The sequence below is a fragment of the Bubalus kerabau genome, chromosome 13, assembly GCF_029407905.1.
Source record: "Bubalus kerabau isolate K-KA32 ecotype Philippines breed swamp buffalo chromosome 13, PCC_UOA_SB_1v2, whole genome shotgun sequence".
Classification (NCBI taxonomy): domain Eukaryota; kingdom Metazoa; phylum Chordata; class Mammalia; order Artiodactyla; family Bovidae; genus Bubalus; species Bubalus kerabau.
This window is the reverse complement of record NC_073636.1, coordinates 57,202,395-57,230,370: the sequence shown is the minus strand read 5'-3', so window position 1 is coordinate 57,230,370 and position 27,976 is coordinate 57,202,395. Positions and strand designations below refer to the sequence as shown.

The following is a 27,976-nucleotide window of genomic DNA, read 5'->3' as shown; positions in this document are numbered from 1 at the left end:
ACCAGTCAATCCTAAAAGAAATCAACCCTGAATATTCTTTGGAAGGACCGATGCTGAAGCTCCAATACCTTGGCCACCTGATGTGAAGAGCTAACTCACTGGCAAAGACCCTGATGCTGGAAAAGATTGAAGGCAGGAGAAGGGGGTGACAGAAGATGAGATGGTTGGATAGCATCACCTACTCAATGGACATGACTTTGAGCAAGCTGTGGGAGATGGTGAAGTACAGGGAAGCCTGGTGTGCTGCAGTCCATGGGGTTGCAAAGAGTCAGATGTGACTGAGCCACTAAAATGAATTGAACTGACTGCTTGATATCCAGAATCCATCTGTGCCAGTTATGTAGAAACTCAGATCGTGCTTGTTTCATACAGGTAGACAACATCACCACTTTAATATAAACGACAGTAAAAGATACAAATGAATAATCAGATGAACAGAGAGAGTGCAAGGTCTTGAAGAGTCCTGAGCACAAGCCATACTTTCCTTGTGTGTGTGCCATAAAGGGTTAGTTTAAGGACTGAAGCATGTATGTATGTATGTTGGTGTTTTCATGCAATAGAGTCATGTCCGACTCTCTTGCAACCCTATGGATGGTAGCCTGCCAGGCTCCTCTGTCCATGGGATTTCTTAGGCAAGAGGACTAGCATGAGTTGCCATTTCCTTCTCCAGGGGATCTTCCTGAATAGGGATCGAACCTGTGTCTCCTGCAATGGCAGGTAGATTCTTCACTGAGCCACCAGGGAAGCAGAAAACATGGACAAAAGCAGAAGTATTAAGTCACTGAGTCGTGTCCCGCTCTTTGTGACCCCATGGACTGTAGCTTACCAGGCTCCTCTGTCCATGGAATTCTCTAGGCCAGAATATTGGAACGGGTAACCATTCCCTTCTCCAGGGGATCTTGCTGACCCAGGGATTGAACCCAGGTCTCCTGGATTGCAGATAGATTCTTTACTGTCTGAGCTACCAGGGAAGCCCATGGAAGTGTATATAATGATATTAATAGTAAGAGTTAATTGTCATCTTGACATCTTAAATTTCAGTGGAAATGTTGGTAGAGTGGGATGTAACACAGGATGTAGAAAAAAACAGAAATGAAAAGCAAGAGAAGGAAAGATTTAGTAAAAACTATTTTCTCAAAATTGTCTATGAATGGAAAAGTAATGAGACAGAAGACAACACAGGATTCAAGTAGACTCTTTTTTTAAAATATAAATTTATTTATTTTAATTGGAGGTTAATTACTTTACAATATTGTATTGGTTTTCATGTAGACTTTTTTAAGATACAGTGACAAATGTACCATAAAAAAATATGATGTTAAAACTACAGAAGACATTATGTTAAGTGAAATAAGCCAGTCACAAAAAGACATACTGTATGATTCCACTTAAAATAGTCAATTTCATAAAAACAAAAAGTAGAATGGTGGTTACAGGGACTGAAATGGGAAAGGAGAACTGTTTAATGGCTATAGAGTTTCAACTGCTCAAGATAAGAAGAGTTCTAAAGATTTGTTTCACGATAATGTGAATGTACTTAACACTACTGAACTACACACTTAAAAATGCTTAAGATGGTAAATTTTATGTTGTGTGATTTTTACTACAATTAAAAAAATAAGAGAAATTGGCTGAGGATGTATATGGAAACTTTCTAAACTAGTTTGGAAAGTTTTTTATAATCTAAAACTATTCTAAAACTAAGAATTTATCTTTAAAAAAGACCTAAATCAAACTTTCAGAGATGAAAACCATAATGCCTTTTTATAAACATTATACAGAGTAGAATTAGACAGTTAGACACTGCAGAAAAATATTAATTAGCACAATAAAACACAGCAAATTTTTCCTGAATGGAAAAAAGAGTGGAAATAAAAGCCTGGGGTTTGGAGGGAGAGCCCAAAGAATCAGTGAGCTATGGGAGAACTTCATGTAGTTTAGTCTGTGTGTAGTCAGAACCTTCAAAGGAGAGGAGAAAAAGGAGCAGAAAAAAATAATGTGAAGAGCAATGGATAAAAACTTCAGAAGCAAGGAAGCTCAATGAACTCACAGAATGAACAATGTGAAGAAAATTACACTAAAGCACTATAATCAAATGTTTATAACTACTAATAAAGAGAAAATCTTAAAAGCAGCCAGGGGAAAAAAGACTTTTAACAAAAAAGAACAAACATGAAAATGACAGACTTCTCACCAGACACAATGCAAGCCAAGAGACAGGAGAATAACATCTTTAAAGTAAACTGAAACAAAAACAATAGGCAATCTAGATTCTGTACAAGTATCAAAAATACTTCTCAGCACTTTCCTGGTGGCCCAATGGTTAAGAATCCACCTGCATCTTCATAGGCGAACTCTATCCAACATTTAGAGAAGAGCTAACATCTATCCTGCTCAAACTGTCTGAAAAAATTTCAGAGGGAGGAAAACTCCCAAATTCATTCTGTGAAGCTACCATCACCCTGATACCAAAATTAGATAAAATTACCACAAAAAATGCAAATTATAGGCCAATATCACTAATCAACACAGATGCAAAAATCCTGAAATTTCTACCAAACAGAACCCAACAACACATTAAATCCAACAATACACTGTGATCAAGTGGAGTTTATCCCAGCGATATAAGGATTCTTCAATGAACAAATCAATTAATGTGATATACCATATTAATAAATGGAAAGATAAAAATCACATGATCATCTCAGTAGAAGCAAAGAAAGCTTCTGACACCCATTTGTGATTAAAAAAAAAAAACAAAAAACACAACTCTCCAGAAAATCAGCATAGAAGGAACCTACCTCAATATAATAAAGGCCATTTACAACCCACAGCAAACATTATTCTCAATGGTGAAAAACTGAAAGCATTTCCTCTAAGATCAGGAATAAGACAAGGGTGCCCAGTCTCACCACTACTATTCAATGTAGCTTTGGAAGTCCCAGCCACAGCAATCAGAGAAGAAAAATAAACAGAAGGAATCTAGATTGGAAAAGAAGTAAAAGTCTGTTTACAGATGACATACTATACACAGAAAACCCTAAAAATGCCACCAAAAATTACTAGAGCTAATCAATGAATTTAGTAAAGTTGCAAGATATAAAATAAATACATAGAAATCCCTTGCATCCCTATACACTAACAGTGAAAATCAGAGAGAGAAATGAAGGACACAGACCCATTCACCATTGCAACAAATAATAAAATACCTAGGAATAAATCTACTTAAAGAGACAAAAGGCCTGTATATAGAAAACTATAAGACACTGATGAAAGAAATCAAAGATAACACAGATGGAGAGATATACTATGTCCTTGGATTGGAAGAATCAATACTGTCAAAATGAATATACTATCCAAAGCAATCTACAGATTCACTGCAATCCCTATCAAATTACCTATGGCATTTTTCACAGAACTAAAACCAAAAATTTCACAATTTGTATTGAAATATAAAAGACCCCAAAGAGACGGAGCTAGATTAATCAAAATCAACCTCCCTGACTTCAGACTATACTACAAAGATACAGTCATCAAGACAATATGGTATTGGCACAAAAACAGAAATACAGACAAATGGAACAAGACAAAGCCCAGAAGTAAACTCACACATATATGGGCACCTCATTTTGACAAAAGAAGCAAGAATATACAATGGAGAAAGACAGTTTCTTCAATAAGTGGTGATGGGAAAACTGGACAGTTACATGTAAAAGGATGAAATTAGAACACTTTCTAACATCGTTGTTCTTGTTTAGTTGCTAAGTCATGTCTGACTAGTGATTCCATGGGACTGCAGCCCACCAGGCTCCTCTGTCCATGGGATTTCACAAGTAAAATGGATTAAAGACTTAAATGCAAACCCAGAAACTATTAAACTTTTAGAGGAAAACACAGGCCGTACAATAACTGACATAAATCACAGCAAGATTCTCTGACATCCCTCCTAGATTAATGGAAATAAAGCCAAAAATAAACAAATGGGACCTAATAAAATTTAAAGAGCTTTTGCACAGCAAAGGACACTATAAACAAAATGAAAAGACAACTCTCAAATGGAGATAATAATTACAAAAGCAGCAACTGACAAAGGATTAATCTCCAAAATATATAAGCAGCACATACAGCTCAATATCAGAAAAGCAAACAACCCAATAAAAAAAAAAAAAAACAAAGAAAACAGATATTTCTCCAAAGAATACATAGAGATAACCAATAAACACATGAAAAGATGTTCAATATTGGTCATTATTAGAGAAATGCAAATCAAAACTACAATGAGGTATCACTTCACACCAGTCAGGATGGCCATCATCAAAAAATTTACAAACAATAAATGCTGGACTGTTGGTGGTGGGAATGTAAACTGATATAGCCATTACAGAGAACATTTTGAGGATTCCTTAAATAACTAGAAATAAATATACCATGAAAAAGTGAAAGTGTTAGTTGCTCACCCACGTCCAACTCTTTTCAACCCCATAGACTATAGCCTGCCAGGCTGCCTAGTCCACGGAATTCTCCAGGTAAGAATACTGGAGTGGGTAGCCATTCCCTTCTCCAGGGGATCTTCTTGACCTAGGGATCAAACCCAGGTCTCCAGCACTGCAGGCAAATTCTTTACCATTTGAGCCACCTGGGAAGCCTGTATGATCCAGTAATCCCACTGGATTGCTTATACTCAGAAAAATCAGAATTCTAAGACACATGTACCTCAATGTTTACTGCAGCAAGGACATGGAAGCAACCTAGATGTCCACTGACAGATGATGGATAAAGAAGCTGTGGTACATATATATATATAATGGAATATACTCAGTCATAAAAAGGAATGAATTTGAGTCAGTTATACTGAGGTGAATGAACCTAGAGTCTGTTATACAGAGTGAAAAGATGAAAAAATTCTGTCGACAAGGCAGCCTGGCAGGCTATAGTCTATGGGGTTGAAAAGAGTTGGACGTGGGTAAGCAACTAACACTTTCACTTTTTCATGGTATATTTATTTCTAGTTATTTAAGGAATCCTCATAATGTTCTCTGCAATGGCTATATTAGTTTCCATTCCCACCACCAACAGTCCAGCATTTATTGTTTATAAATTTTTTGATGATGGCCATCCTGACTGGTGTGAGGTGATACCTCATTGTAGTTTTGATTTGCATTTCTCTAATAATGACCAATATTGAACATCTTTTCATGTGTAAAGTTTCAGTAAGTCAGAGAGAGCCAAACATATATTGTATATTAATATAGACCTATGGAATCTAGATGGAGAAGCCAATGGCACCCCACTCCAGTACTCTTGCCTGGAAAATCCCATGGACGGAGGAGCCTGGAAGGCTGCAGTCCATGGGGTCGCTGAGGGTTGGACACGACTGAGCGGCTTCACTTTCACTTTTCACTTTCATGCATTGGAGAAGGAAATGGCAACCCACTCCAGTGTTCTTGCCTGGAGAATCCCAGGGACGGGGGAGCCTAGTGGGCTGCCGTCTATGGGGTCGCAGAGTCGGACACGACTGAAGCGACTTAGCAGCAGCATGGAATCGAGAATAAAAGGTACTGATGAACCTATCTTTAGGGAAGGAATGGAGACAAAGATGGAGAGAATGGACTTATGGACATAGCAGGGGAAGGTGAGAGTAGGATGAACTGAGAAAGTACCAGTGACATATATACACTATTATGTGTAAAATAGTTAGTGGGAAGTTGCTATGTAACACAGGGAGCCAAGCCTTGTGCTCTGTGATTACCTAGAGGGGTAGGATGGGGGGAGGGGAGGGAGGGTCAAGAATGAGGAAATATACGTAATTATGACTGATTCACATTGTTTTGTTTGTTAGAAACCAACACAACATTGTAATTATCCTTCAATTAAAAAAAAAAAATCCTAGGAAACAAAAAAGGACCTGCCTTTCAAATAGGGGACATAGGTTTGATTCCTGGTCTGGGAAGATTCCACATGCTATTGGGCAACTAAGCCTGGGTGCTGCAACTACTGAAGCCCTCATGGTCTAGAGTCCCTGCTATGCAAGAGAAGAAGCCACCGCAATGAGAAGCCCACACACTGCAACTAGAGAAAGCCTGTATGCAGCTTTGAAGACCCAGTGCAGCCAAAAATAATTAAAAAATCAATTACAAATAAAAGTTTAACCATGATAAATTGTAAAAATAAAACAAAAAATACTTTTTCAAAATATAAACAACAATTTTCTGACATTAAAAAAAACTTATTGCAGTACAAGAAATACTAGAGAAGTCACTCAGGCAGAAGGAAAATAATACCAGATGGAAATCTGCATATATTATAAATGAAAACTGAACACTGGAAATGGTAAATATAATGCACTATTTAAACTATTTTAAAAATCTTTTTAAAAGTTAATTGGTTCCACAAAGAAAAAGATTATTATACCATAGTATGAGGGCTTTGACACATTCAAAAGCAAAAAGATTTTTAGTCCTATTGACAGTAGTGGCACAAAGGCCAGGGAAGCAAAAACAGAAGTTGACTGTTTTTACAAGAACCTACCAGGTTCCTAGGGGGTATAATATTACTTGAACACACACACTATTAAGTTAAATATGTATAAAATAAAACCTAAATCAGCCATTTAAAAACTGAATATAAAGCCAACAAAAGAAGTACAAGGAACCCCTGAAAATGAAGTAACACGAAGAAAAAAAAAAGAAACATGGCAGACAGGATGGTACATAGAAAGAACAAAAGCTAGATAATAAATTTAAAGCAGATCAACAGTCACATTAAAAACCACAAAACGCAGAAACTGTCAAATTACATTTAAAAGAAAAATGCCCAGTATATGACACCTATAAGAAACCCTCTTTAAATATACAGGACATAAATTACTTAAAAATAAAGATATGCCGTACTATAATTAGCCAACAGAAACTTGGAGAGAGTATATTAGTATTACATAAAGTAGATGACAGAGCAAAGAATATTACCACAGGAAAAATAGTCATTTTATAATGATAAATTTATGAAAAGATATATCACTCAATGTTTATAAAACTAATAACAGAAATTCAAAATACCGGAAGTAAAAAATAACAGAACTGAATGAATAGAAAAAAAATCACAACCATAGTGGTGACTTCAACACCTCTCTCTCAATAATTGATAGAACAGGTAGGTAGACAATGAGGGAGGGTGTATGACTTGAACAACAGATTAACCCTGCCCTCCACCCAAGAACAACAGAAAACACATTCCTCTCAAGTGCATTCAGACCATTTACTAAGACAGACCATATCTGGGTCATAACCTAATAGTCAACATATTGGAAAGGGTTTTCAAATTACACAAAGTATATTCTGATAACAATGAAATCACGTTAGAAATCAGTAATGTATTCCTGAAATCTCAAGTATACAGAAACTAAATAAAGTGCTTTTAAATAATCCGTGGGTCAAGGAAGAAATCAAAAGAGAAATTTAAAAGAATCACATGAATGAAAATGGAAGCACGGCATATTGCAATTTGTAGGATGCTGCTAAGGACGTACTTAGAAGAATTTAAAGCACTAAAAGGCTGTTATTAGAAAAGAAAAAATGGTCTCAGATCAATGACTTCAGCTTTCCCCAAGACACTAAAAACAGGAAACCAAATTAAACAAAGTAAGCAGAAGGAAGAAACAATAGATATAAGAGCAGAGATCAATTAAACTGAAGATCAAAACACTAAAGTGAGAAAAATCAATTAAACCAAAGGCTAGTTATTTGAGAACATCAAAAAAATTGATACACCTCTCATAAGACTGATTAGGAAAAAAGATAAGCGACAACTTATCAGTATAAGCAGTGATGGGGGACCATCACACAGAATCTACAGACAGTAAAATGATAAAAAGGGACCATTATAAACCACTTTATGCCCCAAAAATTGACAACATGGATGAAAACAATTTGAAAGACAGAAATACCAAAGTTTATTCAAGAAAAAAAAAATAGATAACCTGAAAAACCCTTTATGTATTAAATACATTGTAGTTAAGAGCCTTAACCAAAGAAAAGTAAAAGACAAGTCCAGATTGCTTCATTGGTGAATACTACCAAGAACTTACAATACCAATTCTTCACATACTCTTAGAGGAAACTGAAGACTACACTTGCAAATTCATCCTATGAAGTTCAACAATGCCCTGATTTTGAAACTTAAAACTACAGACCTTCTAGGACATGAAATACCAAATTTCTAACTAAATTCGGCATATCAATTCCAAAGTATCTAAAAGAATAACTATATCACAAAAGTGTAACTACTGTTACAATGTTATTTCTCCTGATATCACACTACAAACCCAGTCATAATTCTAGCAAGTTTTCTGTAGCAATTGATAGGCCAATTTTAGAATTTACATGGAAATTCAAAAGGTCTAGAATTACCAAAACTGTCATCAAAAAAACCCCACAATATTAGAAGACTTACACACTACTGATTTTAAGACTCACTATAAATCTACAGTAGCTAAAACAATGTGGTACTGGCATAGGGAACAGATCAATGGAATGAACTACAACAGTAAGACCTACACTTAAATCAGTCATTTGATGTTCAACAAGGGAACCAATGAAATCCAGTGAGGAAAGGAAAATCTTTTCATCCCTTAGTCCTGGAATAACTGTATACCCATATGGACCTAAACCCCTGTATCAAACCATAATCGAATATTAACGAGATGGATCAGAATTCTAAACATAAAACTTAAAACCATAAAGTTCTTATAGAAAAACAGAAAGAAATCTATGTCACTTGGTAGTAGGCAAAAACAAAAGAGAGACTCTACACATGGACATCACCAGATGGTCAACACCGAAATCAGATTTGATTATATTCTTTGCAGCCAAAGATGGAGAAGCTCTGTACAGTCAGCAAAAACAAGACCAGGAGCCGACTGTGGCTCAGATCATGAACTCCTTGTTGCCAAATTCAGACTTAAATTGAATAAAGTAGGGAAAACCACTAGACCATACAGGTATGACCTAAATCAAATCCCTTATGATTATACAGTGGAAGTAAGAAATGGATTTAAGGGCCTAGATCTGATAGATAGAGTGCCTGATGAACTATGGAATGAGGTTCGTGATATTGTGCAGGAGACAGGGATCAAGACCATTCCCATAGAAAAGAAATGCAAAAAAGCAAAATGGCTGTCTGGGGAGGCCTTACAAATAGCTGTGAAAAGAAGTGAAGCAAAAAGCAAAGGAGCAAAGGAAAGATATAAGCATCTGAATGCAGAGTTCCAAAGAATAGCAAGAAGAGATAAGAAAGCCTTCTTCAGCGATCAATGCAAAGAAATAGAGGAAAACAACAGAATGGGAAAGACTAGAGATCTCTTCAAGAAAATTAGAGATACCAAGGGAACATTTCATGCAAAGATGGGCTCAATAAAGGACAGAAATGGTATGGACCTAACAGAAGCAGAAGATATTAGGAAGAGATGGCAAGAATACACAGAAGAACTGTACAAAAAAGATCTTCATGACCCAGATAATCACGATGGTGTGATCACTGACCTAGAGCCAGACATCCTGGAATGTGAAGTCAAGTGGGCCTTAGAAAGCATCACTACGAACAAAGCTAGTGGAGGTGATGGAATTCCAGTTGAGCTATTTCAAATCCTGAAAGATGATGCTGTGAAAGTGCTGCATTCAATATGCCAGCAATTTTGGAAAACTCAGCAGTGGCCACAGGACTGGAAAAGGTCAGTTTTCATTCCAATCCCAAAGAAAGGCAATGCCAAAGAATGCTCAAACTACTGCATAATTGCACTCATCTCACATGCTAGTAAAGTAATGATCAAAATTCTCCAAGCCAGGCTTCAGCCATATGTGAACCGTGAACTTCCTGATGCTCAAGCTGGTTTTAGAAAAGGCAGAGGAACCAGAGATCAAATTGCCAATATCCGCTGGATCATGGAAAATGCAAGAAAGTTCCAGAAAAACATCTATTTCTGCTTTACTAACTATGCCAAAGCCTTTGACTGTGTGGATCACAATCAACTGTGGAAAATTCTGAAAGAGATGGGAATACCAGACCACGTCATCTGCCTCTTGAGAAATTTGTATGCAGGTCAGGAAGCAACAGTTAGAACTGGACATGGAACAACAGACTGGTTCCAAATAGGAAAAGGAGTACGTCAAGGCTGTATATTGTCACCCTGTTTATTTAACTTATATGCAGAGTACATCATGAGAAACGCTGGACTGGAAGAAACACAAGCTGGAATCAAGATTGCCGGGAGAAATATCAATAACCTCAGATATGCAGATGACACCACCTTTATGGCAGAAAGTGAAGAGGAACTAAAAAGCCTCTTGATGAGTGAAAGTGGAGAGTGAAAAAGTTGGCTTAAAGCTCAACATTCAGAAAATGAAGATCATGGCATCCAGTCCCATCACTTCATGGGAAATAGATGGGGAAACAGTGGAAACAGTGTCAGACTTTATTTTTCTGGGCTCCAAAATCACTGCAGATGGTGACTGCAGCCATGAAATTAAAAGACGCTTACTCCTTGGAAGGAAAGTTATGACCAACCTAGATAGCATATTCAAAAGCAGAGACACTACTTTGCCAACAAAGGTCCGTCTAGTCAAGGCAATGGTTTTTCCTGTGGTCATGTATGGATGTGAGAGTTGGACTGTGAAGAAGGCTGAGCGCCAAAGAATTGATGCTTTTGAACTGTGGTGTTGGAGAAGACTCTTGAGAGTCCCTTGGACTGCAAGGAGATCCAACCAGTCCATTCTGAAGGGGATCAGCCCTGGGATTTCTTTGGAAGGAATGATGCTCAAGCTGAAACTCCAGTACTTTGGCCACCTCGTGGGAAAAGTTGACTCATTGGAAAAGACTCTGATGCTGGGAGGATTGGGGGCAGGAGGAGAAGGGGACGACAGAGGATGAGATGGCTGGATGGCATCACTGACTCGATGGACTTGAGTCTGGGTGAACTCTGGGAGTTGGTGAAGGACAGGGAGGCCTGGCGTGCTGCAATTCATGGGGTCGCAAAGAGTCGGACACGACTGAGCGACTGAACTGAACTGAAAAACTTCTTAGGTCACACAAAGCAATAACCATGTAACAAAAAATACTGATCATGTGGACTTCAAATTTAACAACTTCTGCTCATTAAAAGCAGAAGTTGCCTGGAAAATCCCATGGGCGGAGGAGCCTGGTAGGCATAGGTCCATGGGGTTGCGACCAGTTGGACACGACTGAGTGACTTCACTTTCACTTTTCACTTTCCTGCATTGGAGAAGGAAATGGCAACCCACTCCAGTGTTCTTGCCTGGAGAATCCCAGGGACGGGGGAGCCTGGCTGGCTGCCGTCTATGGGGTCGCACAGAGTTGGACATGACTGAAGCGACTTTGTAGCAGCAGCAGCTCATTAAAAGAGACCACTGAGAAAATGAATAAGAAAGATATAGATGGGGAGAAAATACTCATACAACATATATTTGTCAAAGGATTCCTATTCAAGATACATAAGAACTCAAAAACTTAATAATAAAAAGATAGTCCAGTAAAGAAATGTAGTCCAGTAGAGAAATGCACAAAATATTTAAACAGATAATTCAAAAAGAAAATATGTGAATGGCCATTAAGCACATGAAAAAGTGTTCAACTTTCCTAAAAGTGGTTTTAGGAAAATACAAATAAAAACTATCATGAGATAGCACTACCTGTCTACTGAAATAAAAAATGTCTTGATATCTGAATTTGCAGTGGTGCCAGTCTGCCAAGGTAAATGATTTCTGTCCAGTACATATTGAGAAGAAAGTGACTAATTACAGGTTTTAGATTAGATAAGGAAGGAAATAAATACAAGATATTGGGGGTAACACAGGGTCAGGGAATTTGATGATAGTGAACCATCACATTTATGAATGTGTACATATGAAAATGTTGATCTGCTTTCATCAGTCTACTGAGTTTTTCCATAGAGTATGCAACTTCTACTCCAACAGAAATGATAGAAAACAAGTTTAATACCTTCAATACTGTATATCTGCACTTTTTCTTCAGGCACAGTGACTGCTTCCCACTGATGATCCTTAAATTTAAAAACACGTTTTGATCATAAATAATTTAATCTTGCTTTAAAGCTCCTTTAAACACTATCTTCAAGTTATACAAACTAAGGGTTTGGTTTTTTTTTTACTATCACTAAGTAACTGGTTGATATATCACATTTCTTGTTCCATCAATTGACTACATAATATATTATACTTGTCACATTTAATCTATTTGTTCATTCTTAAAAGTGATAGTATTGATTACTTTAATGGTTTTCTACTTTTAATCAAAAAAAGAATGACTATCCATTCACATTAGACTATAACCTTTTTAAAAAATATTACCAAATCCTGTCATCTCTTCCTTTGAAATGTTTTGTGAAACCATATTCATCCCCCAGTTCCCACTCATTAATTGCCATTTCTTAGATTCAAACACTGAATGCATGTTAATAATAATCTAAAATGTTTTCCCCTTCCAAGTATTTTCACTGAAAATTTGTATAAATGAATAAATAATGTGAATTCACACAAAAAAGTTATAGTAAAAATTAGAACCATTCCAAAAAAATGATATCCTAAAACCTTCCAGTAATCTTATGATGAAAATAGATCCAATTCATTTGCTATTTAAGGACTATTAAAATTCCACTAAATCCTCAGTCTCTTCACTAACTCCCTCCACTTAGTTGCCTTAATTGAAACCAGTGTATATTCTGAGAGAACCAGTACCATTTAACTACAGCATTCTCCAGTCAAGGTGTTAATTCTCCCAGACCTTAAAACCTCAGGGTCAGGAGGAAAAGGTTGGTATCCTCCTTTCTCCTTTGAGCATCTTCCTATTTCTCTGTGTATAACACCTGCTGCTGCTGCTAAGTCGCTTCAGTCATGTCCGACCCTGTGCGACCCCATAGACGGCAGCCCAACAGGCTCCCCGGTCCCTGGGATTCTTCAGGCAAGAACACTGGAGTGGGTTGCCATTTCCTTCTCCAATGCATGAAAGTGAAAAGTGAAAGTGAAGTCGCTCAGTCATGTCCGACTCTTAGCGACCCCATGGACTGCAGCCCACCAGGCTCCTCCATCCATGGGATTTTCCAGGCAAGAGTACTGGAGTGGGGTGCCACTGCCCTCTCCGGTATAACACCTACTCATCATCATCTGCTAACTTTAAAGTGACTCTTCCTCATATACATAGGTACTTGGTTCAAAGCTTTCCTTTTGGAAAAAAAAGTCTACATTATATAAATTTTCAAAAAGATTAAAAAAAAATAGAAATCATTATAATGAGTCCAAAACAGGCCCTTTACCCAGGTTCAACAGTTTACCAATATAATGTGCCCACCAATTTCATCTTCACCCCCTACTTTCCCTCCATTATGCTCTCTTCCTCTTGATCTCAACTTTTTTATTCATTGTTACTCTAGCCATCAGTTTTATAACACTCATCCTTAAAATAAAGTACCTAACAAAAACCCCTCCCTTGAATCTACATCTCACTTTAGCTTCTACTGTGTTCTCTTCTTCTTGTCTTTACTTCCTCTACAAATATTTCAACTTTTCAGGAATGCCTAAATCCTATAGCTTAAACAAAATTGCTCTTTCTTGGATGACCAGTTTTTATTTTATTTAACTGTGTTTTGACAGACTTGATCATTTCCTCTCATAAAACACCCTTCCTTTGCCTTCTGTAACATGATACCCTTTTAATTTGATCTTTTCTGGCAGACTTGCCAAGCATCCTTCAGGCTAGTCTCTTCTGCCTATCCTGTATCCATCTGCCTATCGACACATCCATCTGCCTATCCTATATCCATCTGCCTATCCACGTATCCCTCTGCCTATCCATGTATACATTTCTTATGGTTTTGTCATCTAGACACAGAATCCCATGGTTTTATTTATCTTCAGTATAGAGAGCTTCTGAATTTCCACTTACAGCTCCGTTCTCCCCATCTGAACTTCACACCAATATATTCAACTGCCTACAAGTTATCTTCAGCTGAATGCCCCACAAGCACCTCCAAATCAAAACATTCAAAGCTGAATCATCATCTTTCCCCTACAAAATTGATCTTCCTAAAACAGCATCCCCATCCATTCAGTTACCAAAGTTTTATTAATCCTTCCTCTTTTTACTACAAACTACCAAATCTGCTCAATTCTACCTCAAGTTTTTCTGAAGCCTATCCATTTCCATCCACCCCACCATCACTTTCCAAAACTGTGCCACCATGATTCCTCTCACCTGGATTACTGCATAAATCTAACTGCTTCTGGTCTTGTCCCTTTTTAATCTCTTCTCCCCAACCAGGAGAATCTTTTACATGAATGTGATGCTCAACGCCTAGTATATATCTGGCACATGGTAAGTTCTTATTAAATGTTTATTGAACTGATGTTGTCTCCTACTTATAATCTTTCTTTGGCTCTACACTGCCTGCCTTCTTTCCAATCTCCTCTGAATTCTATCACTAACACAGAGCATTTTTCAGTTGAGTGTGTATTTACTCATTCTTAAATATGAGCCCTTGAATGGCTATAAATGAGAGAAGATGGGTCCCTGATTCAATAAATCTTACATTCTATGGGGGGGGGGTGGTGTAGACAAAAAACAACAGATAAAAGGATTTTAAGTAGCAATAACTACTACAAAAGAAAAAAGAGGACAATGTGATATAATATGGCTGGATAGCTACTTCAGACTATCTAAATGGGATGCAAAGATCCTGAGGTTCCTAGGCAGCAAGTATATAGACCTAAAGAGAGCATTATCCAGAGGCAAAGAAAAAAATGAATGGGGGTTGAACACAGTAAGCATAGAGAAGAGTCTGAAATTATCAGAGAAACAGAGAGGGCCTAGGTCATAAAGGCCCTCGAATACCATGTTAAATAGACACAAGGAGGGTTTTAAGCAGCCACAATAGGGGAGAAGCTTTGAGGACAGTGAGAGAGAACACAGGGAGAAGGCACTGCTGCCACAGAAATCCAGAGAGGAAAGGAGAGTCTAAATGTATCAATGGGAAGAACTTTCTCCCAGCCTCTCTAGATCAGTGTCTGGAACACATGAGGCATTTAATACTTATAAATGCATTTTATACTATCCCTATCATGTGTAGTACTAAAATTACTTGTTTTCTTCCCTGAATTATCCATTAGACCAAGCGAGTGAAGTCAGGAACCACTCCAATCCTATTCTATCCTCTTCTCTGAAAATGAAAGTCTACTTCCTAAAGAAAATCCAGTTAAAAAAACTCCTATGAAGCCTGCAAGAATAAATATACTAATGAAAACTGTCACTGCCTCTGAAAAGTAATGTTTGGTTTTGGAACTCATTATTAAGCATTCTAAGAAGGTACTCTAAAAAGAAAGAAAAATATGTGAAATTCCTAAGAGGCATCTTTGTCTATAAGTTTACCTGGACAAAAAGCATCATTATTATCAGCAATCACAATCAGATCAGTAAACTTCAAACCAACTCTTACTCAGATCTCCGCTCTACAGCTTGAGCTAGAAGTACACCAATGTAGCAAATAGTAAGTGGTGGCTATTTGGAAACAATGGCTCAAAAATTTTCCTCAGGTTAAAAAGGGGTCAGTAGAAAACACACCACCTGGTTGGAAAGTTTAAGCATAGCTACAATTTAGTACAGAAAAGAACTAAAATTCACTTCTAAATATGACCATAAAAATCAATTCCTCAATATTTTCAAATAGAAGATGCTATGAAAGAATAAAATAAGACCATTTGTCATTGTTAACGCTATTTTTAACTGAGTGTTTCTGTACTTGAGTAACTGTTGTCTTTTCTAGATTCAACTCACTTTGTTCATCTGAATGTTAAATTTTATCATTAATGTGTAATTTCTGAAAGGTTTATATTTAAAAACTAGTATTAAATTTTAGCTTTTTTCTGTTGCTATAAAACATCAGAAATAATTTTCATTTCTAATTAGCTTGCTAGGTTACCATGCTCATCAAAATTATTAGAGCTAACACTGAAATCTATTAAAAGCGAGAAAATATACAAAGAAATCCATATTCTTAAACTGAATTATTATATACATACATATACACACAACTCAAAATGATACAGAGGGAATAACACTTACATCATTGTCTCCAGCAATGTAGAATGATAGAGTCTGGCTCCCAAGATTAAAATCTATCCAAAACTCCTCAAGTTTTTCATCTGATGGTATTTGCAGCTAATAAAATAAACATACAAAACTAGAACATACTATGCTTTTAAAAGTGACAAGAGAAAATTATGACACATTATAATTATGCTATATATAAATATAAAATTATGACATTCATTCATGGTTGAGTTTTTTTTAAAAAAAGAAAAAAGTATAGCTGGAAGGTATAGGAAGATAAAGAGAAGGCAAGTATAGTATTTAAATCAATTTAGAAACAATAAAAAAAAAGCTGCTTACTATTTTACACAGAAATTAGCCAGCTCCAGAAAATCACAAATACTCAAGTACAAATAAAGGCTGAAGATAATTTCACATTTGAATATATTCATGAATAATAAACAATAATGGGCTTGAATAAGGAAACATAAGATAATTTGAAGTACAGCTTTATATTTTACTTATCCTTGGCTACAAATACATCATTTCATAAAATATCACTTAGATCTAGAATATCAGACCAGCTGTTATTTGTGATTTAATTATGACTAATATTAATGTTCTTGTCAAATTATAACCTACAATTCAGTTGACCTCTACATCAAAAATCACCTAATAACTAAAAAAATGTATTACATTTTAAAATTTACCTCATATTTATCAAGAAATGCTGACAAACAAGGAAATGTAAAGACCCTGAAAGAAAAAGTAGTTTGAGTTAAAAAAAACTAATAAGCCTCCACAGCATAATTTTGACTTTCCATACAAATCATATCTAGGATCAAAAGGAAATCAGGTGGTAGTGACAATTTAAACAAAATCATGATTTCCTTCTTTATTACTCTTTAAAGTGAGAATTTAATGGAAACCTGTTTATGAAAGAAAGCATATTATTTTGAGGCTACTACTCAACCTACCATTTTGACTAAAGTTAACTGTACCAAATTACTTTTCATGTTATTGACTATGAGCAGAGATTCCCAATATAGCTTATAGTAATATAATGGAAGTTCCTACAGGATTAGACAGGAAGAGTAGAAGTGAATAATACTGCTAATAAGAATGGCAGAATTCAATGAATACTTTCTTGGTCAATTACTATTGTAAGGACTTACATAGCTATCTCACTTAATCTTCACAACAAACATGGGGTAGATATTATTGTGGGCTTCCTTGATGGCTCAGATGGTAAAGAATCTGCCTGCAATGCAGGAGACGTGGGTTTTATCCCTGGGTTGGGAAGATATTATTAGTATTCTTATTTTATAGCTATGGAAACTGAGGAAAGTGAGATTAAACAACTTGTCCAACATTAGAACAGGAAGAGGGGAACCTATTATTCAAATTCAAATAGTATGACTCCTTGCACTTAACCTTCCCCCTATCTTTTCTCTGTAGTCGGTAAACTCATTGTGAATTGATTCATCCAATGTGTCCTGAGCATTTATAAGGTGCCAGGCACTGCACAACAAAAATACTTCCTATGTCATTGTCAAAAGTGATAAAAATTTGTATTACCTAGACCATTCTTGAGATTTAATAACCTCAGAAAGAACATCCTTACAGTGTTAACTACAAAAGAAAATGATTTATATTTGCTATACATTTTTATTGCAGTATATGGATAGAGGTAGCTCAAGTAATATTTATATTTAGGCTTTTATTATTCCTTAAACACCAAATTTATAATGCATATACAGTTCTGAAATACAGTAAACCAATCTTAGAAAAATTTATTTATTCACGTTAATTAAAAATGTATTTTTCCTCCAAAAAGTACAAAGCAAAATAAGACCAGTGGAGGATTATTTCAGACTAACATTGTGTGCTCCCCTCTTGAGCTCTATTTTTATCATTAAATGGTTGTATTTTGCATTAAATTTACCTTCTCTTGTCTCCAAGCATGCCATTTACAAGGTTGAGAAATATCCTGCAATCCTAATTTTTAAAAAAGAGAGAGCTTTTAAAAAACACAGTAATTAAAAAAAACTTGTTAATTTGTTATTTTATACTACTTACTGTTTCAAATTCAGAGTCTTTAATTCCTTTAAATGCATTAGCAATAAAATCCATTGAGAACCACTGACAAGCCAGTTCTCGTCTTTGCTTTTCTGTGGTCATTCTACATAAAGCTTCGACGATACCCGCTTGCAAGTCATAATCTTAAAAAAAAGTTAATTATTTGAAATTATGAAAATTAAACTTTATGAAACTATATTTCATAAGGTGTTAGAACAAGCAAGAGAAACAAGGAACATAGTGCAATTTACTCATCTTTTACCATTTTCTTCATATAGATTAAAAATATCCCACCATTACATGGCATGAACACAGCCCAAACAACAAGTCAAGTTTGTCAACAGAAAAAAGGAATAAAACAAAAAATTTTAAGGACATTTAAAAGAAACTCCTAAATATGCAAAGATACCATCATTCCATTATTATTAGAGTTGTGAATTGTAAAAATAACTGACAAGTCTATAAATCATAGGTAATCTTTGTTTTCCTTTTGTATATCACGATGTTTACAGTTATTTTAAAGTACTTGAAGCCACTGGTTTGTTCTATATGTAAATCACTACATGAAAATTTTCTCATATGAAACTTAGGAAAGAAAATTTCAGTTATTTTAATAAAGACATCATTTACAAACAAATCAATCCCAAGAATATTAAACCTAATTTCATAAAATATATTTGAGAAATTTCTTAGCAAAAGGAATTAAAATCTCCTGGAAAATTAAGTTATTATTCATAAACCTACTATTAGGAACAAATTATATTTGACAACTCCTGTTATCATACTTTTTTTCTTAGTTCCACAGATATTTATCCTTTATTTATTAAGGTAAATAAAAACTGCTTGATTATGCACAGTTTATAATTTTTCATATAATTTCACATTATATTATTTTGACAAATATTATATTCTATTAATAAATTTGGAATAACTTCAAATATGAGCATTTTGAAAAAACATACTTACCTCCAGCATCTAAAATCCTTTCTCCCATACTACTCCTGTGAATCAAAACAGCAGGTTATATAGTGGACAAATATCACTTAAATAGAAAGTTCATATGTTTAGGGTAAAAAACTTCACTAAAACTTATATTTCATTAGTATTAGACTATGGCAGAAAACATACCCATATACAATATTAGAAACCTATAACAGTTGACCAATTTTAATTACTAATGCAACTTATGGTTGCCTTATTTGCCTTAAAAAACATCCTTTAAATTCTTGACTTGAACTACTAATTAAAGCTATATAGTACAGATTATTACATGAGAATTAACATTTGTTGGTTACAGAGTATTTTCCTGGCATCTTGAGGCATTCTGTCAAGCATCACATTCATTTTTTTTAGAGTCTAGAAAAGAAAAAAAGAGAATCCATTAACTTTATATATTCAGTGGAATATTAATATGTTTTCAGAGATAGGTACATAAATTTAGAAGCCTCTTTTTCTTAATCACAGCATTTTATGCAAGGAATGAAGGGTGGAGGAAAGAATATAAAGCATAAAATAGTGAATACAAGAAAATATAAAACAAAGGATATCAAAAATAGAATATACCATGATTCCTATGCTTAAAGCACTCATACTCTGCAGTATGACATGTTCATTATTACTCTATCATAAGAACTAAGGAAGCAAAAAATATCTTATTAATATTTATTCTTATGACTATACACATGTACATATGCATTATCAATATATACTATAAATTATTTTTATTTTTAGCATGTAAATACTGAGGAACTAATATCTAGATGGTATAGTTTATTTTCATATGAGCTATTTTCATATACATAAATCCACATGGTTATAAATGTTCAATATATATTTACATAATATATTCATCATGTCAGGCAATGAATTTCTCCTCCTGAAACCATAAGTTGTGTCTGACTCTTGTGCCCCATGGTCTATAGCCTGTTAAGAATTCCGTTTGTGGGATTTTTCAGAGTGGGTTGCCATTTCCTTCTCCAAAGCAATGAATGAAGACCACAGAAATACACTACATGATAATTCAGTGCCAAGATAAAATAATTATTCAATGTGACAAATTGCTACCAAATTGTTTCTACTTTCTCTTTAATTTTTAAAAGAAAAACTAAATAATGGCTTACCTCCTGCTGAATACAAATATTCACTCTTGAGTCAATAACCAGGGCACAAATTTGAGGCACGAAACTTTCCACTATTTGCCTTTTACCTAAATAAAAGTTAATTATTGACAAATATGTATTTTAAAGGACAACCTTTTCTTATATGAGTGAATGGAAAGGACATACTAGTTCAGTTCAGAAGAAGGCCTGCGGACTGCCCTGGTCACCAGGAAGCATGAAATTCAATCCTGGTTCTGCCACTAATCAGCTGTGTAACTTTGAAAAAACACATGTACACACCCATGGCTGATTCATGTCAATGTATGGCAAAAACCACTACAATACTGTAAAGTAATTAGCCTCCAATTAAAATAAATAAAAAAAAAAAAAAAAGAAAAAACATCATTCAACAGATGTGACTGATCTGAACTCTGGCAAGGGAATAACCCCAGATCCAGTTTCTCCTTTAGGCACTTAAAGCAGTATTAGTGTTTTGGATAAATATAGTTCAAAACTGGAAACTTCTATTTTAAGGTTTTTATAAAAACTGGCCTCAATAATTTATAGTCATACCTCCAAAATTTCATAATGGTCATTAATACCTCCTCATGAAGATCTAAATAACATTACCTGTTTCTAAATTTGACCCTAGTCTCTTAAAAGACAAGGCTTTATTAATACCAATTAAGAGGAATTTGCCCCATGCTAATTCACGACATAATTTTTAAGAAATAATTTTAAATAATGGCAACATAGGAACAGAAAATGCACAATTTCACAGTGACTACATTAAAAGAAGAAAAAAATCACTGAATTATCTGAAAAGATAAAATGATTTATTTAAAAAAACTAGTTGAATCACTTCATAATCATTGGTGCTTTAGGATTGTTTTCTCCCCTAAAAAGTGAAGAATTTAGACTAGATTGTTATGTTAAGTGCAAAAAACAAATGAAAACGTAGCATTAACTACTACTGAAATAAAGAGCAATCAATCTTTTAAAACGTTTTGGCTTTGAAGGCAGCAAACAGCTGTTCCTTCATTCATTAATATAAAAGATGCACCAGCCTCAATTACCAATCCTAGGTAATTCTTCCCCAACCAACACAGAGATAAAATAACTTGAGTTTATTGTTAGGTACAAGGCACTGCCAAACACAAGTTGAGATGATGAGTTGTAACATGTTCTACGTTCTCCCTGTCCTACTAAAAATTTCACTAGATCAAGGACAAACTATGGCCCACAAACCAAATCCAACTCACTGTCCCTTTTTGTATGGCTGTATTCATCAGCAGGTGCTCCGTGGAAATATGCGAATGTATGATGTTTTACTGAATTAGTAGTCTCAGGTGAATCTCATTCATTCTTAGGAATTCAGCAATCATTAGCCACCTCTGAATGAATGGCTTTGGTAATTAGCTTGGGCTGCAGAGTTGATAAGATTTCTTAATGAATTCAGCCCCCAAATCCAAGGAAAAATAGTGCTTATATGAGATACTTATACTTCAGTAAAGTCATTTCAATGAAACAAAGGTCATCTGAATCACAAGAGGCTTTCAAAAACTAAGACAAGAAATGACATCTCCATTTCCAACAGAAACATAGGTAATGAACTTTTTCCAAACTCCAACTACAGACCCAGCAGCGTTTTGGGACGCTGATGTAAGTGTAAAGGAAATTTCCATATTTCAAAACTGATTTTAACTGTACAACTGAGGAGCTTCCACCTAACCTTCAACTGAAAGTGATTAATCTGCAGTGCAATGTCATTCTAAAAAGTAAACATTAAGAAAAAAGTAAGTCTTAGTTGCACAATTGTGTCTGACTCTTTGTGACCCCATGGACTGTAGCCCACCAGATTCCTCTGTTCATGGAATTCTCTAGGCAAGAATACTGGAATGGGTTGCCATTTCCTTCTCCAGGGTAGATCTTCCCAACCTAGGGCTTGAACCTGGGTCTCTCATATTGCAGGCAGATTCTTTACCAGATATCTGAACCACCTTGAGCATGACTTTTAATTAAGCACAGTCATCCCTTGGAAAGCATTTATTAGAATGCTTTAGAATATTAGATTATTAGAATATTATTATTAGAATAATATTAAAGAATATTAGACTTTTTCCATATATATATATACTCTCTCTCTATATATATACACACACTGTATACATATATACACATATATAACATAATAACATAAATATACAATGCAAATATTAAGGAAAAAACCTAATTCTACAGATGTTGCCAAGTGATGACTATGCTCAATTAAAATACATGTTCATGAATTGATATCAGTATTTGGCATTATCTGCATGAGTGTGAAAAGACATTTTCTAATGTAATATACACAAAATCTCATTATAGATGAGCATGAATAAGTAAGACTTGCAATCAGTTTTTACAACAGCAAATACTAACTCTGAACCTTAATTAAGAGACACTGTTACCATCTCAAAAAAGAATGCTATTCTCCTTATTAGTATTATAAAATCATTGTACTCAATCACCATTATACTTTGAGTTGCATTAATAAAACATCTGTGGAAATGTGTTTTCTTTCTTGTTAAATAAAGTACCTGTGTAACAGTCTCAATTTCTTTCTAGGCCCACAAAGCCTAAAATATTTTCTAATTCTTTACAGAAAATATTTGTAGATCCCTGAATTAGGTAATGAATTACTAATGTTAGGATAACACAACAAGAGTTGAAAAATTATACCAGAACTTTAACAGCAAATTATTGTTCCAATAAAAATAAAGTGTTTATTATACCTTCATCATCGATGTCATGTATGACCTGAGAAGAAAATGAATAATATTTAAAACTTACTTATAATAAAAACCATTAAAAATAGTACTAAAATAGGTTACTTCTGAATTCACCATAAAATTATTTAAATTTTATTATTAACTAATTAATCAGGATAAATGCACTAACCAATCTGTTAGTGACTTTTGATCTCAGATCACATAGAACACAAATGTTTTTAAATGAACATATACATGCTTCATAACATCAGTGAATCAATACAGTTGTTACCATCAAAAGATCAAATATGTCTTCTATCATATTTATAATATAGAACACAATTTGTTTTCAAATGAACACATGCAAATTATTTAACTTTTATGTATTAACCAATTAATTAATCAGATAAATGCACTAACCAATCTGTTAATGACTTTTGATCTCAGGCCACATAGAACACAAATGTTTTTAAATGAACACATACATGCTTCATAACATCAGTGAATCAATATGGTTGTTACCATCAAAAGATCAAATATGTCTTCTATCATATTTATAACAGCTTCATCTTTTGAATTTCCCCGACTCAGAATAATCTCCTTGGATTTTTCAAACCAGGCAACCATGTAAAAAAAAGAAATGTATACATTAGTCACTTTGAATTCACTTAATAACTTTAAAAATGTATTTATAGAAACAGTAAACCTAAAAACAAACATTACAAATAAAAATTCCAGTATTGAATCAAAATAAGTTTATGCTCTTAAACATCTTCACTGTTTTTGCTTTTTGGTAACTCACTATATGTTCCCCATTTTTTAGATGGGGATGAATGAAGTTCCAATTCCAAGTCGAAAGTCTTTATTACTCTCTTCAAATTCTTAGTTCATGAACATTCATACAATAGATAAAAAGTAAATTATCATTACACATTAGATCATTTTGTCATTGTTACTATTTGAAAAGTTTTGGCATTACTTTTTTATTATTGAACTCAGATGTCTGAGTACATGCTATGCTTTAGGGACTGTTCTTGTTGCTGGGAATATAACAAAGAATGAAAAGGACAAAAATCAATACATTTTAAAATGGGAAATATAATAAACAATATAAAAAGAAAAATAAAAGTTAGACTAGGACTAAGATGAGCGAGAGAAAATAAAGCAAGTTAAGGCTTTTTGGAGTTTTGGGACCTTACATTCACATGATCATCAAGGACCCTGTATAGTTTCCTTGTGATCTTTAATTTTCTAACATATACCACAGGTTATAAAAATATCTTATCTCAAAGTTTTATATACATTTCCCAAATTTATTTTTCAAGACTATGAACCGCTTAATTAGAAAACACAGCTTGAAACATATTTCCCTCACATGAATATGTTACATATTCTATACTTATCTTTTGGACTAGTCCTTGTTTTATCATAGTTAGAAGTCCAGCTTGCCCCAGTATAGTGATATTTTTGCCACATCTTCCAAAAGAAACCAAAATGGTTGAAACAGTTTGGATATTTCTTTTATTAAGCTCCTAAAATGCAAATCATAGATTTAAACATCTGCAAATACAAAATAAAATGGAACTGGCATTATGCTAGGAATGTTATTAATATAATCCTCATAAATCCTGAGTGTTAGTCATTATCATAATCTCCATATCGCAAAGGACAAAAGTGTGGCTTTAAAAGGTGACTTCCTTACAGCCCCTCAGCCACTGAACAACAAACTCAGCACAAAAATGCAGAATTATATAATTTAAGAAACTTTATACTTATGAGGAAATGAATCAGTTACCTTCCATTCTAAAAAGTTCTATGTATTTAACTAAGGGATATAAGAAATTTTAATCTTAGATTTGTAACAATTATCAAATTCTGGTGGAGACTGTCAATAATCACTTGCATAAAAGTATAAAAATACTTTATATACGATAAATCAAGTCAAGATTTTAGATGATTTTTGTTTTTACTTGTTTTATTTTTGCGAGCAACAAGCACTGTCCACACTACATGATTAATATGCTAATAGGTTTTCAAAAGGTAGAACACATTGTTTAAACCTCAAGTAAGTACCCTATTCTCCTCCGGTTTAAATAAAGTTAATAATGGTAACACTATGTAAACATGATTTTTGTATATACTGCTTACAAAACAACAGTCCAACATGTTATTTGGTACTCCTCAAACAAATACAAAAAAGCAAGTGGTGAAACAAGCATTTATTTATACAAGTGAGCCTGCTGAAGCCTCTTTATTCATTTCTTCCAATGGAGAATCTCCTCATAAAAAGTAGAGTGCTATCTAATAACCGTAACAATCATTCAACGAAAATGAGTATTTACCCGGCACATAAGGTCATCTAACTTGTGGAAAAACTGTTTGCTGCATTTAATCTTCACATCTTCACAAATATCAATTTGTAGAAGTGTTTTCAAAGGTTTAAAATCATTTTTCCTTAAAGCATCATCAATGCATTTTTCCAACTGCTGAAGAAATATAGAAAATACCACATATACTGAATCAAAACCAACATTAGTCACCTTATGGAATCAAGTAATTTAAGAATTGCTTTCACATTTGAAAATTCTCAAGAGCTTATAAAACAATTTATTTAACTGTCCACTATTAAATTTGGAGTAACAAAATTAGAGATTAAGTTTCTTTGACAACAATATCTATATAGGAAAAATGTATTTTAATAATTTCCACTTCATATCTCTTATTGAAAAGTCATCATTAAGTTAAAAACAAAAACCTGTTAATGAAAGAAATAAAAATCAGCTTTATAGTAACTAACCCTTAATACCATGGATAAAACCCTAACATATCTGTCAACTTCTTCATGAGGTTTAAATATTAATAGTAAAAAAAAAAAAGGCATAAAGAAGGTAAAAGCACTTCTTTAGCAGCTATACCAACCAAACTAACTTAAGCATTACATGCACACATAATTTATTATTATATTCTATATTTATAAGCTTTACAAAGTCTGCCATTCCTGCTATTAAAGTACACCTCATTAACAAGGAATTTTCATACAGTAATATGACTGACCTAAATGTTAAGTATCTTACAATTTTAAACCTTAACACTAAAGTATCCAGGCATAAGTTATATATAAATCAATGCATAATTCACTTCTATGTAAAAGGTATATATAAATAATCTTTAATACTTTGTATTCTTAAAGCTTCTGGAAACAAATCTATTGAAAAATAAAAGGGTAATATTTTTATTTAAATTATTTAACTCTTGACCGTTTCATAGAAACAAATAAGTTTTATCTTTCCTAAAACTATAGCATTTAATATCTATAAATAAACAAAAAGTGATTTTAGGAATTAAAATACTTCCTTTTGGCCTAGGACCACCTACCTGGAGATCTGGTCTTATTGGCATTTTGACTTAACTTTAAAACTTGAACAAAACACCTATAAAAGAAAACATATACTTTCTGAGTCTTGCAATCTATATGTTTACAGTTTAAAAATCTTAAAACACATAAATAAGCACTGCTGCTTATACCAAAGGCAATAAATGTTGTCTCTTTAAGTTCCTCACTGTTTATGAAATTACTCATTTGACTCTGTCAAAGAAGTTTCTGGAGGAAGCCTCAAGATCATTTATTTAAGCCTTGTCTTTTGATAGATGACTTAACTGTCAAAGTCCTGCCAAAAGGTAACAAAACTAGTCAGTGAAAGAATATAAATGTGGACCTCCCTCAAAGATTCCAACTTTGGGAACAGGAAGAAAAATAATCTTGAATTAATGTCTAAATGAAATTTAAGCTCAGTTCAGGTCAGTCGCTCAGTCGTGTCCAACTCTTTAAGACCCCATGAATCGCAGCACGCCAGGCCTCCCTGTCCATCACCAGCTCCTGGAGTTCACTCAAACTCACGTCCATCGAGTTGGTGATGCCATCCAGCCATCTCATTCTCTGTCGTCCCCTTTTCTCCTGCCCCCAATCCCTCCCAGCAACAGAGTCTTTTCCAATGAGTCAACTCTTCGCATGAGGTGGCCAAAGTACTGGAGTTTCAGCTTTAGCATCATTCCTTCCAAAGAAATCCCAGGGCTGATCTCCTTCAGAATGGACTGGTTGGATCTCCTTGCAGTCCAAGGGACTCTCAAGAGTCTTCTCCAACACCACAGTTCAAAAGCATCAATTCTTTGGCGCTCAGCCTTCTTCACAGTCCAACTCTCACATCCATACATGACCACAGGAAAAACCATAGCCTTGACTAGACGGACCTTTGTTGGCAAAGTAATGTCTCTGCTTTTGAATATGCTATCTAGGTTGGTCATAACTTTCCTGCCAAGGAGTAAGCGTCTTTTAATTTCATGGTTGCAGTCACCATCTGTAGTGATTTTGGAGCCCCCAAAAATAAAGTCTGACACTGTTTCCCCTGTTTCCCCATCTATTTCCCATGAAGTGATGGGCGTGGTAGGCTGTGATGGCGCACAAGGCGGCCGAGAGAAGCTACCCCACGTCCGAGGTCAGGGGCAGAAGCTGGGAGGACCCCATGCCCCAGGAGCAGCGGCCAAGAGGAGCTACCCCACGTCTGAGGTCAGGGGCAGTGGCCAAGAGTGCCAGGCTGTGAAGGTGCAGGAATGGCCGAAAGGATACCCCATGCCCAAGGCCAGGGGCGGCGGCCAGGAGGAGCTACCCGATGCCGGAGATTAGAGGTGGTGGCCGAGAGGAGCAACCCCACGTCCAAGGAGCGGTGACTGCGTGGGCGCAGGAGGGCCTAGAGGAGCTACTCCAAGTTCAAGGTCAGGAGGGGCGGCGGTGAGGAGATACCCCTCGTCCAAGGTAAGAAGCAGTGGCTGCGCTTTGCTGGAGCAGCCTTGAAGAGATACCCCATGTCCAAGGTAAGAGAAACCCAAGTAAGATGGTAGGTGTTGCAAGAGGGCATCAGAGGGCAGACACACTGAAACCATAAT

At 35.0% G+C, this 27,976-nt stretch overlaps 1 protein-coding gene across 21 annotated transcripts in view; it reads right to left on the bottom strand.

Moving 5' to 3' along the window:
- The window catches only part of SYCP2 (synaptonemal complex protein 2), a 79,764-nt gene that overhangs the window by 41,653 nt on the left and 10,135 nt on the right, over nt 1–27,976 (bottom strand). For 11 of the 21 annotated variants that reach the window (XM_055544535.1, XM_055544547.1, XM_055544533.1 and 8 more), the window contains exons 2-14: nt 26,411–26,466; nt 25,378–25,521; nt 24,439–24,567; nt 23,558–23,662; nt 23,060–23,084; nt 20,307–20,392; nt 19,457–19,542; nt 19,153–19,187; nt 18,187–18,329; nt 18,053–18,105; nt 16,818–16,863; nt 16,141–16,236; nt 12,010–12,070 (exon numbers count right to left, since the gene is read on the bottom strand). In XM_055544535.1, coding sequence (XP_055400510.1) covers nt 12,010–12,070; nt 16,141–16,236; nt 16,818–16,863; nt 18,053–18,105; nt 18,187–18,329; nt 19,153–19,187; nt 19,457–19,542; nt 20,307–20,392; nt 23,060–23,084; nt 23,558–23,662; nt 24,439–24,567; nt 25,378–25,521; nt 26,411–26,434 — 1,033 coding nt within the window. In that variant the 5' untranslated portion in view covers nt 26,435–26,466. The other 10 variants (XM_055544541.1, XM_055544538.1, XM_055544542.1 and 7 more) reach the window with 8 other exon arrangements.